We start from the raw sequence: 13,317 nt of genomic DNA on the forward strand, positions 1-13,317 counted from the left end.
TTTTTTCACATGCGAAAAATGTCATTTTTTTGCTGTATTACTAACTATTCTTCTACCACAATTTTACCATCATTACCTTTGTCCAACCCTTGATAACCCTTCCCTGATTTCAGCCTCCCCTTCTTTAGAAATACAAACAGTTTTAAAATAGCAAACAAGAAAGTCGCTCTCTTGCCTGTTGTCTAGCGCTAAGAACAGACGCTCTTCTTCCCTGTTGACTGTCATTGGTGACAGGGGTGTTTTCTCTACTCTAATTTTCTCTCTCTCGCTTATAGTTATGCGAAAAATACCGCAAATACTGTTTTAAATCGTGTACAGACATTATATCTCGTGATCTCAGTGTTAGTACAGCGAGACACGTGTTCAGAAACACTTGTATAAACTTAATTTGCTATAATCTGTATAACCTTTTATCACATATCCTAATTTATTTGAACCAGCCGTATGTAATACAGTCCTCATATACTGAAATTATATTCATAATTTCGCCAATGTATACCTTTTTTGTACAAAAATATTTATATCTTCATCATAATCCAGCCTTCTGCGTCCAAAGTTGAATATACGCCTTCCCTCAATTCTTCCAGTTCTGCCAGTATTAAGCTTACCAGCAATTCTTTTGCATCGTCTGTCCACCGTATAGGTAGTCTACCTCTGCTTCTTTTACCAGCTCGTGGTTTTCACACTGTAATTTTTTGGATCCACTGCCGGTCATTCCTTCTGGCCAAATGATCCACTCAATTCCAATTATAGCAATGCTAAGCGCTCTCAATCAAACTTAGGAAAGCCTATAATAACCTTATTGAAGGATAAATATGGAAAATAAATAAGAGAAAAGAACGAAATTCTAAAAGTGAATCAGACATTTTACCGTGATTTCTATTCCTTAAACAAGAACCCAGATAACACTGCAAAGGAAGACCTTAAGAGAAATATAACGAATGTCAACTCAGAAATACTCCCTAACATAAAATCCTTCGAAATAAAACAAGCTATAGCACAACTAAAGAACAATAAGGCTCCGGGTCCAGATGGAATACTTGTAGAAATGTTGAAAGAGGGGAATGAAATTATTCTCGAAGAATTGAAAAAACTTTTCAACGAATGTCTTCACAGAGGAGAAGTCCCAGATGATTGGAATAAAAGTTTGACAATACTTCTCCTCAAAAAGAGAGACAAGGGAGATCTCAAGAATTATAGGCCAATCTTCCTGCTGTCCCAAATGTACAAATTGTTTATGAGAGTAATAACTAACAGGTTAACGTCGCTCGATAGCTATCAACCGATAGAGCAGGCAGGATTCCAAAAAGGTTACAGTACAGCGGATCATCTTCTTACAGTCAAAACTCTAATAGAGAAAGCCAATAAATATAACTTAAACTTATAGTTTATTCGTCTTCCGGGTTTGGACCGTGTCATTTGTGGGTGACCCAAAAGTGGGTTCATATCGACGTTTCGCTACAATTGTATGTAGCTTCTTCAGGAGAACAAAAAAAAAAGAAAAAGAAAACAAAAGACAGGAAGATGGGTACTTAGCAACGGTAACTCAGTTACTCAACGCAACCAGAGGCGAATACTAACTACCAAGATGGGCATTTGGTCACAGTAACTCAACTACTTAACGCAGCCAGAGGTGAAAACCAAATGCCAGGACAGGGATTCACGTCCAACAGCTCAGAACACTAACGCGTCGAGAGGCGGGGAGTGAATCCGACGATTACTCCGCTACCGCTCTATTTATAGTCGCGGTGACCTGTCGTGTCGGGACGTATCGGCACACTCCGTGGCGCGAACGTCAAGAAGCGCGCGCTGGCCAATCATGTGGCTGCATCGTGGTAGCGGGACCGGACGGCGGCTCTAGACTGAGATTCCAGATGGGAGACAAGTAGTATCCTTCCTCTCGATTGATATTATGTGGATTTTTTCGGATCTCTAGAGATTCGCGGACTTTCCTGGAATAAAAGAAGGGGCTCTTAGAAATAATATGGGTTTTTTCGAACAATATGGAATGACCGGTTTCTTGGCAGTGTTCTGCAACTGCAGAATGGGAGAAAAGACCTGATCGAATGCATCTTTGATGCTCTTGAATCCGAGTTTTGACGGAACGACCAGTTTCGCCAATATACATTTGTCCACATGAACAAGGAATAGAATAGACACCACAGGAAGATAGGGGCGGTAATGGGTCCTTAGGAGAGGGTAGATATTGTGAGATTTTCTTGGGTGGTCGACCCAAGTAGACCCGGTAGTCGACGGGAAAGTAGTCCTTATACCTTCTTTGCGAAGAATTTTGCTAATCCTATCAGTGACACTTCGAATATACGGAAGAATAGCCACAGGAGTATTACCCGAAGATTCTGAATTTGTCGTCCTAGGGTGTAAAGGGGGATGTAGATGTCGGTGTGTAATATTTTGAATTGTGGACTTGGAGTAACCGTTGGCGACAAGGGTTTTTTGCAGATGGCCAAGTTCTTCTCTAAGGTTGTCAGGTTCAGAAATCGAAATGGCCCGATGGATGAGAGAGTTGATCACAGAATTCTTTTGGGCAGGATGGTGGTGTGATGAAGCATGTAGGTAACGATTCGTGTGAGTCTTTTTTCTATAAACAGACTGACCCAATCGGCCATTGGGCTTGGAGGTGACTAACACATCGAGAAAGGGAAGGGACCGATTATTTTCTACTTCCATTGTGAATTTTATACCCGGATGTTGTGAGTTAAGTATTAAGTATTAAATTTATGAACTTATCCATGCATGTTGGATAATCGTTGGATGTTGGTCATTGCAGTCGACTTTTAAATTTTCGGTTGCTACCAGATTTGTCATGTCTTTCTGTGGTGTCTTTTTTGTCGTGTCTTTCCCAAATTTATGTGCAAACCAACTTTATTACAGGAGGCATCTAACGCAGAAAGCATAGCTCTAATCTCTTTAAAGTTTTCTGTTATCTATCATCCGCAAATCGTAGGTGAGAGAACATTTCGCCGTCGACATTGCTTACTTTGGCCTACCACTCCAGTTTTTTGAAAGCATGTTCCAGAACTGCCGTAAAGAGTTTGGGTGTAAATATAAAATGTTTATATTTATATTATATATATATATATATATATATATATATATATATATATATATATATATATATATATATATATATATATATATATATATATACATGATTCTTGATTTTGAAAATTTATAAAGATATTTTATACTTTGAATATGCAAGCATTTGTTTTTAAATTATGTATAAATAAGAATAGTATATTCTCTGGTGAAATTGCATTATAGTAAAATGTGATTAAAGTGATTTTCAGAAACTGTTAATTCTCAAAAGAATTGAAAGGATACATGGTGGTATGATATTTTATGAGCAATGGAAATTGAGAAAAAAAGTTTGGTTTAAGGCTTTTTCTAATATTAAAATATGTGTATAAAAACAGTTTTAACTGTAGGTAATTGTAGGAAAGATTAAAAAAATTATAATAAATATTTGTATAAAAAAGAAGTAACCTCATTTGGACAGTATGGTGTATAAATTGTACAGCCTGAGCTAAGCTGAGTAAATTGTTTCTCTTCAGTCGAAAACAATGGATTTCAATAATGTTTATTCCACAGGATATAAGATGACTTAAAGTGGTTAAACAAGGAACTGTTAGGGAGAAATTTGTATAATAAAGTGGAGTGAGTAGATACAAAAATCTGATTGGCCAAAGAATGAAGGAGGCAAGATATGTTTTTTATTTGAGAAATATGATTGGTCGAGAAATGGATTTTTATAAGAATGAATAGAAAAGGGAAGGTTGGATGTTAAAAGAGAAAGCATAAGAATGTAGTTCCGTCGAAGATTTGGGAAAGAAAAGAGTTGCTTCGTAAAATTAAAAAAGAAAAATTAATATATGTTTGTTTTGCCGGTGATAGAAAAAGTTAGTAGTAAAAAAAGTTTGTTTAGTTTTTTATGGCAGCATACAAAGTGTGTAAGCAGAGATCTTCAAGAATCATAATCGTAAGTTGTTCTTTAAATACGAAATATTTACGGCTAGGCTCTCTATGTCTGTCTCGAGAGGGCCCCAGACTCGAAGGTTCAGAAGAAGCAGCAGACTTTGAATTTTAATTTTAATAAGAAAGGAATTTAAATTAGCAAGTTGGTCAAAAATTGACTTATAAAGAGAATAGGTGAACCAGTAGTAGTTGGAACCTACGAGAAAGCAACTCAAATGTTAAATTAATTTTTATTAGAAGAGTCATAAGACATTCACGGTTCATCAGAGAGGATTTATAAATTTTACCGCTGACTGAATAGAATCTATTTTTCTCATTAACTCATAGGACCGGAAGAACATCTGATCTGCTTGTTATAGATAAAAATAATTTATATGGTCTATTTTATACGGTTGGCTTGGGTATCCTTCGGAAAACTTTCCTATATACTAAAAAATAGAAAATACCCCCAATTTTTAAAAACAAGAGTCTTCAACCTGTGTATACTTCCTGTTCTCACCTACGATTCTCAAACTTGGACGTTTACAAAGAAAAACATGTAAAAAATAGCAAAGACCCAAAGAGCCATGGAAAGGCAAATGCTGAACATCAGGCTAGCAGACAAGAAAAAAATACTTAGATCCGCAACAAAACAAAAGTGATCGATGTATTAACGCAGATAGCAATACTTAAGTGGAAGTTTGCTGGACATACCATAAGACAGAAAGACGACAGATGGAATAAGATGATTATACACTGGAGACCATATAGTTACAAACGAAAAAGAGGAAAGCCACAAATAAGATGGTCAGATGACTTGAAGAAACACGCAGGCCCGAAGTGGAAGAAATAAGAGGATACCTTTGTTCAAAATTGGACAGCAAGGGCTGTATAGATAGATAGATGGTCTAATTTTGTGTGTTTTTATTCCTTGTGTAAGTCTTCATACTTGCAAATGCAACAGTAAAGATACTGACATAGCAAAAAAGCAGATAAAATAGAAGAACTTAATAAAGCCTTTTACTCAATATTGGGCAAATGAAACTAACATAAATATACAGATAGATTTTAAATTGCATATCTGTTTTAAGAATAATATAGATACGACTATAATAACTTACGCAGTTTTACTAACTAATGTCTTAAAAGGCTGATCAAGATACTCGGAAAAATAGACTTTAGTATCATCGGTGATAGCACTAGTTGTCACTTTGCTTAATACAGCTGTCCAATCAAATCCCAAAGCGTATTTTGCTTTAAGCTCAGTCAAGGTCATCGTTTTCTGCTTTAGTGAGGGATCTTTGTCAGACCTATACGCCTTCCAGCTGTCCTAAAATGCACATTAATTAGTAAATATAATAGAATATTTGTAAAATTAAAAAATATTATTTTAAATTTCTGTTCAGACCCACTAGATCTGGAGATTAACTGCCCGCCAGTTTAAAAAACGTAGTTGTTTTCAAAACTTTAATCTTTAATCTTTTGTATTATTTTCAGATTTACATTATAAATTTCTGGTATTAGTATTTAGATTAAATTTATCAAATGTGGATACTCGTATATACGGCTGATTAGTTAATTAAATAAATCCGTAGCTTAATAAATAACTTACCTGTATGTCATTAAGAATTGCGATTAAGTCGTTGCTGCTTGCTCCCTAAAATTATAAATATATATTAATTTATATTAAATTATAAAAGACAAAACAAAAATTAAAAATTAATAGTTTACGGACAAACTAACGAATAAGAAATTATAATAAACTTTGCGGAAGTTTTGAAAACAAAATGTTCAGTATTTTATTGTTTAAGTGCACTTTTATTTCAATCTTCTTCTTCAAGTGCCATTACCGCGGCGGAGGTCGGCAATCATCACAGCTATGCGGACTTTTGAGACGGCTGCTCTGAAAAGTTCATTTGATGTACATCCGTACCACTCTCTCAGGTTGCGCAGCCATGACATTCTACGCCTCCCTATGCTTCTCTTTCCTTGGATCTTTCCCTGCATAATCAGTTGGAGCAAGGTGTATTTCTCTCCACGTGTAATATGTCCGAGATATTCTAACTTTCTTGTTTTTATTGAATTTAAAATTTCCATTTCTTTGTTCATCCTTCTCAGAACCTCTTTGTTTGTGACGTGTTCTGTCCATGATATCTTCAGAATTCTTCTGTACACCCACAGCTCAAATGATTCCAGTTTTTTCATTGATGTCGCATTCAAGGTCCAAGATTCCATTCCATAAAATAAAGTCGAAAAAACATAGCACCTCGCCAACCTAACTCTAAGTTCCAGTTTTAAATCCCTGGTACATAGAACTCTTCTCATTATCTCTATTTATTTCAATAGAGTTTACTTATTTTGTTTATATCATTGCAATCGTTGAATTTTTTTGTAAATATGCTATTAGTTTCTCGTGTTGGACTTTATCAAAGGCCTTTTCATAATCCATAAAATACAAATATGCATCTTTTGTTGGTCGTGACATATATGCATGATAAAAATTAAACTAAACAAGGCCTCTCGGGTTCCCATACCGTTTTTGAAACCAAATTATGCTGGGCCCGTATCCTCTTCGCATTCGCACTTCTTGTAAATTCTGTTGTGAATTATTTTCAGTATTAACTTTAAGATATTGGACGTGAGACTTATCAGTCAAAATCAGTTACATTTTTTATCGTTCTGGATTTAGGACGGAGTACAAAAGTAGATGTTAACCAATCTTTTCAGTGGCTAGTTTTCTATATATTATTAAAGATTTTTGCTAAGATCTAAGTTGTTTTCTTGTAAGAGCTTTATAATTTCAGGGTGAATGTAGTCGGGACCAGATCTTGATCCATGTTATCTGAGAATATATTTTGTATATGTTTTTCACCCGTCGTTTATTTTTTTAAATGTTGTCAGGACCCTATCACCCATGTTTGTTAGTGTGCTACACTCTCTTTTATTTCTTTTTTTAGTTATTTGCCATCATGTTCTTTCATTATGTTTTTCATCATGTTTTTTTATCATGTTTAATTTATTATTTCAAATATGTCATAAGTCATCCATGTTTTTTTGCCTACTGGCTTGGGCTTTTGAAATTGTCTTCAGTTTGTTTAACTCTTAAATCCTACCCGAAGTACTGGAGTACTCTAAGCAAAGTTATTTTATTATGATTCTTGGAATTTAAAACATTCAGCAACCAGCTCCATCTACCTTCCTAAAATGTTATTAGATAGAGTGTATGTTTTGTTTAGAAGATAGGCTCCTAGAATCCAGGCGGCATTAGAACCAATCAGAATATCTTACACGAATTAATAAACAGGTACAAAATGGATGTAACAATACAAAAATCCAAACTGACAAACAACGTAAACTTAAAGTTTGCTGGCTACGACATCTGCAGGAACGACAACACAGCAAGGTCAGGAAGCACAGCTATCGTAGTGAAAAAAAGGATTATTCGCACTAGAATACCAACACCACAACTAAATACTATGGAAGTAACAACAATTAAAGTGAAAAAGAAACAAGGAGCATCAGAATCACTTCCGCATATGTAAGGTCTCGAGATCCAATAATCAACGAAGACCTAAACGCGTTCCTGAACATAACAAAATCGTCTATAATTATATAAGACTTGAACTCAATATCCCCAAATTTGGGGAACTATGGCAATAGGGCCCATAGAACCGATACATTTTCATGGAACTGCTCAACCAACTCATTTAGATGTTGTAGTAGTAAAAAACCTAGAACTGCAAACAGAAATCAGGACACTAACTGAAGGAACAGCAGACCACAACGCCATACTTTTGGATATAGGAACATTAAAAGAAAGCAACACAGAAAAAAGAATCAGAAAGAAAATAACATGATCAAACTATAAAAGACTTGAGTATTGGAATAAACAATGTCCCAGGGATCATCAACCCACAAGAAATAGAGCAAAGGAATCTAGAAATAAAAAACAAATACAAGAAGCACTTAGAAATAGCACCATAGAAGTAGAAGCATACTCATTTGAAGGTTTAGAGACATAAACCAGAAAATAAAAGATGTAATAGCAGAAAAACAGAGCCAAAAAAATAGAAGAACAAGAAACCAGGAAGACAAAAACAGGGCAAATCGGCTAAACAGAGAAGTAAAAATAGCACTACAAGAACACCGTAGCAGAAACTAAGAAAACCACATCCTAAAGATAAAAGAAGAAGGCCCAAATATGCAAAGTATTTGGAAACTACAGATAATTTTTGAACACGACAGACAACTTATACACGGTGAGAATGGAATAGAATGGAATATAAAAAAGGCGGTAAAGGTAATGATAAAATATATAGACCTTATCGAAGACGTCAAAAAACAAGAGGAAAGGCTCCAAGAACCAAACAAAGTTATCTCTCTAACATCTCCAGAGGAAATTAATGAACAAAAACAGTTCACCAAAGAAAGCACCTGGTTTAGACGAGATAACAAACAGAGCTCTAAAATACCTACCAATAAAAGCCGTAGTATGTCTAACTAATCTAACAAACGTGATTCTGAGATACAGGCTCTTCCGAAATCAACGGAAGAACGCCCACGTCATAAGGATTCCAAAGCCAGAAAAGGACAATACGTCCCCACAAAATTACAGACCGATTAGTCTACTCCCCGCAATTAGCAAAATAGTGGAAAGAGTTATACTAAGCAGACCACAAGCTGAGATAGATTGGCTAGAATTAATACCTAAAGCTCAGTTTGGCTTTAGAGCAGAGCAATCCAGCGAGTTACAAGTACTAAGATCAGATCAATAGAGTACATAACAGGCGGCATTATTGATAGACAATACATAGGAGTAGCCTTTCTGGATGTAAGTAAAGCCTTCGACAGAGTCTCGAATAAGGACTTAATATAAAAAATCAGAGGATTCGAATACAGTGAGGCTATGACGAGACTGGTTACGTCTTACTTAGGCAACCAAAGGTTGAGAACTCAAATAGGATAAGTCTTGTCCGAACTCGGAACTCCAGAGGCTGCAGTCTTACAGGGGGCGATTCTGCCACCTTTACAGTATACAATATATACAGCCGACTTTCCAAGAACCCTAGGAACAAAACCAAGCCTTTATAATGATGACAGAGCAATTACAGCGAAACATCGAAATAGCGACATAGCGATAAACAATTTACAAACAGCATTAGACAACACAGAAGAATGAAGCATAGAGTAGAAAATTGCCATTAACTCCGAAAAACTCCAAGCTGTCGTCTTTAAAAAACGAAGAGGGAACAGCTGACGGTGCAAAATAATCCCATCGAATGGAAAAGCGATGCTAAACTGGAAGTTAAGATGGACCAAGGATTAACATTCAAAAATCATGTAGACGCAACAGTACAAAAAGCAGCTGTAGCCAGCGATGCAAAAAGAGGATTCTTAGGTAGAAAAAGTAAACTACGCACAAAAACAAAACTAAGACTGATAAACAGTATCGTACTACCCACATTAACATCCCACATCATCAACCCACATCAGCAAAACATTTAGAAAAAAGATACAAGCAGCCCACAATAACTGCCTACGTGAAGCATTAAACGTACCAAGATACGTCGAAAACCGTTTACTATACAAAGATCTATGGCAAGTAAGAGTGCTAGACACAATGATCGAAAAAGCTAGATTAAATTTCACAGAACTGGAAACCATCCAAGTCAGCTACTGAGAGGGATCATTAGATACGACGCGTTCTATTGATGGAACGTCTACAAACGTCCAAAACAACAGATACTGACTAACATGTAACTGAGAAAATAAGTTCGTAGCTCTAAAAACGACGACAACTGAAAAACGACAACGACACTGCGTAAAATCCAGTAATATGATTAACAAAAAACAAAAAATCGGCTTCTGCCAACAAAAAAAAAATAAAAAAACTACTAACCAAAAAGGCAAAAGTCATCAAAAAAACTAACACAAACTTTGAAAGCTGGGTTCGAAGGGCCCACATCCTCGAGCACTGAGTCGCCAAACTAGACGTAGCCCAAAGCGGAGACTTAAGGCCTGAGCAAGCAATTTTAGTTCGGTGATATGTCACTTGAAGATAACAGGTAAAAGCGTTTCACCCTAGCTTGCAGTTGATCGGATTAGGAAACCGTTTTGGAGTTCTTCTACCCAGGACTCCCATATAAGGAGCATTTGGCTGATAGTTGTACCCCTATCGAGTATCAGAGTACTAAAGGGGGCAAAGAAATAGTCTAGAGCCTTGGATCGCCTTTTAATGTTAGTCCAAATGGTGCACAAGTCTTACAGGCTGGGTTAAAAAAAATTGCTTGCTTGCTTGCTTATTTCGTTCACTTGCTCCCGATACGCTACGCTACGTAGACGTGTTGGGGTCCAGTAATGCCCCCGGGTAGGGAAAGTAAAACAAATCGTAATTTTTATTTAGACGTTTGTATAAGTATTTCCGGTAAGTTATATGATTTCATAATCTAGTTATAAGTTTATAAAAGTTTTATGTTTTACATACATACTTGGACGTATTTTGTATTGCTATACAATACAATTATGGGTAAGGTTTCAAAGGTAATTTTGGTTTTAATTTAGACCATATCTTATCAGGAGCCTTTAGTTCTTCTCTTTCTCCACTTTTTTGGCTATTGTAGTATAGACATATAATATTGATGTTTATTGGATTTCCTTGCAGTTGTAAAACTAGCATACGATCCGAGTATATAGCTTCGCTTATTATATATAATTCCAATAACATTTAAATGCTGTTTTTGATTGTTGCCTAAGTGATATTATTATCTTTTTGCCAATGTTCATTTTTTTTTCAAATCAGACCATCGCATTTCGCTTATTTCGAGGATATCAATAGTTCACCTGTTTATTTCTTAATTGCTGTTATGAATTTTGTCGTACTCAAATATGTTTTTTATTATTCTAGGTGCGATCTGAATTATTGGTTTATTTTTAGTTTTTTTTTACTTTTGAATGGGACCTCTTCGCGTAAATTCTGAGCACTACCATCTAATACTTGCCAAGGACTGGGGGCCAAATGTGTTATTGTACTTTGCAAATTAATTGTTATGAAGATATACTTACGGATCTTTAATGTGGTAGTCATACCATGTCTCTCCGCATACTTGAACTTGACTGTTCCTAACTTCTTCATAATCTTTAACCTATGTATAATTATAAACAGGGCGTTATTTTTGAAATAAAGAATTTTTATTTAACTTGCGACATACCAAAAAGGGGTAGTAGACTCTAAATATTTTACATTAATTAGGCATATCTGAAAACGCCATATCAGATATTAATTCTCTTAAGTTTCTCTAAACCGTCTAATTGAAACTTGCAAAGAACTACCATGTATTTATTCTTTTGCCTTTGAACATACCATTTTTATTGACCTTTTCTGATTTTTTTCTTTTTCTTTCACGTTCTTATTATATCAACTAGTCGAATAAGTCTTCTGTATTGACCTCCGTCCTCTTCCAGTTTTTCATAACTTCTTAATTTCAACGATTGCTGCTTAAAATACTTTTTCAATCAGATCAATTCTAAATAATAAGTACTGTGTTCGCGGCTCCCATTAGGCATAATACTTACTGATTTTACGATGGCTTCCAGATTGTCCTTTCCTGAAGAGAGTGATGAAGTTAACTCTTGCATTTCTATCAAAAACTCGTTAACGTACCCACTTGTTATTTCCTTGATACAAGAATTAATATTTTCCGATCTTTCCTTTAAATCAATAACGTCCTGACTGATCGTGCCTGCTTCGGCTGCGATGCAAAAGTCCTTTGATTGTTCTACCACCGACCATCCTTTGACTTTTGTCTTAAGGAAATTCACTCCGGGTAGAGAAATCTAAAACAATTAAAAAAATAGAAATGGGTTATTTAAACTTTAATGTATATATAGATCTTCCGTTGTTTTCCAATATATAACATTATTTATGAATTATTTTTTATATTGCGACTTTATACTACTCATAGAACCTAAAATCAATAAAAGAAATCTCTTTGCCCCCACGACATAATAAATTAAACAAACTCGTTTAATTTATAAAGTTGTTATTGTATGCAAGAACTGCTTTTAATAATATTTAAATTTTCTATGAATTATTTTTAAACTATTACATTATCTAGCGATTACTTTACTGCATAGATTTGCAGCAATATTTATAAGTTAATAATGAAAATATGAAACCCCGAGGATTTCAGGGGAGGGAGGAGTCGACATTGAAAAAGAAGAAGAACAAACAACTCCATATAGCAACATACAACATCCGCTCCATGGCAAAAGATGAAAAACTTTACGAACTAGAAGAGGAATTGGGAACTTGATTTGGGACGTAATGGGACTGTCAGAAGTGAAAAGAAGAGGTGAAGGATATGTGGACTTACATTCAGGCAACAGACTCTATTATAAAGGCAGGGAAGACTACACATATGGTGGAGTAGGTTTCTTAATCAACAAGAAGAGAAAATGTCAAATTCAAATAATTGACAGCATATCAGACAGGGTTACATACATGGTCTTAAAACTAAGTCCAAAAACTAAAATAAAGATCGTGCAAGTTTATGCTCCAACTGAAAAAGCAACCGATGAGGAAATACATTCTTTTTACGAAGACCTTAAAAAATCTATAGACAACAACAAAGAATCCAAAATAATAATAATGGGAGACTTTACCGCCAAAATTGGAAGTAAGATTGAAGACTGTGAAAACAAGATTGGAAATGTTGGATTCGGCACAAGAAACACAAGAGAAGAAAAACTTATGAAATTCCTGGAACAAGAAAACATGTATGTTATGAATATTTTTTACAAAAAGAAACCAACAGAAAGTGGACATGGGTCGCACCTAACGGAACTACCAAAAATGAAATAGACTATTTTCTCTCAAACAACAAAGGAATATTTGACGACGTTACAACAATAAACAACGTAACAACGGGTGGTGACCATCGTATAGTTAGAACAAAAAAAAATATTAACATGAAAGAAGAGAGAAAAAAGATTTTTAAAAAAACAACGAGGATAGATGCCTTTAAACTAAAAACAAATAAAGAGCAATTCCGAGAGATCTTAGCGGATAAGTTTGAATCTGATCCTTCACATAATCAAGATCAAATTGACAAGATTAATAAAAACATAAATAGAAACCTTCTCTCAGCAGAACTACAGGTCGCAAAGGACCTAAAGGAAAAAACAAGGACTAAAGAAGACAAAATAAGCAATCAAACTAAACAGCTGATGACAGAAAGAAGACAACTACTAGCGCAAAACAAATGCTATACTCAAGAATACACAGAACTTAATAGAGCAATTAGAAAAGAACTAAAACGCGACATACAAAAATAGAACAAGAAT

General features: G+C 35.1%; 1 protein-coding gene across 5 annotated transcripts in view; it reads right to left on the reverse strand.

Annotated features, from left to right (window-relative positions):
• The window catches only part of LOC140431974 (uncharacterized), a 151,978-nt gene that overhangs the window by 57,048 nt on the left and 81,613 nt on the right, over positions 1 to 13,317 (reverse strand). For all 5 annotated transcript variants that reach the window (XM_072519844.1, XM_072519850.1, XM_072519859.1 and 2 more), the window contains 3 exons: positions 11,548 to 11,808; positions 5,588 to 5,632; positions 5,097 to 5,305 (listed from right to left, as the gene is read on the reverse strand). In XM_072519844.1, coding sequence (XP_072375945.1) covers positions 5,097 to 5,305; positions 5,588 to 5,632; positions 11,548 to 11,808 — 515 coding nt within the window. The remainder of the gene's footprint in view (positions 1 to 5,096; positions 5,306 to 5,587; positions 5,633 to 11,547; positions 11,809 to 13,317) is intronic.

This window comes from Diabrotica undecimpunctata, chromosome 1 (genome assembly GCF_040954645.1).
Source record: "Diabrotica undecimpunctata isolate CICGRU chromosome 1, icDiaUnde3, whole genome shotgun sequence".
NCBI classification, from domain to species: Eukaryota; Metazoa; Arthropoda; class Insecta; order Coleoptera; family Chrysomelidae; genus Diabrotica; species Diabrotica undecimpunctata.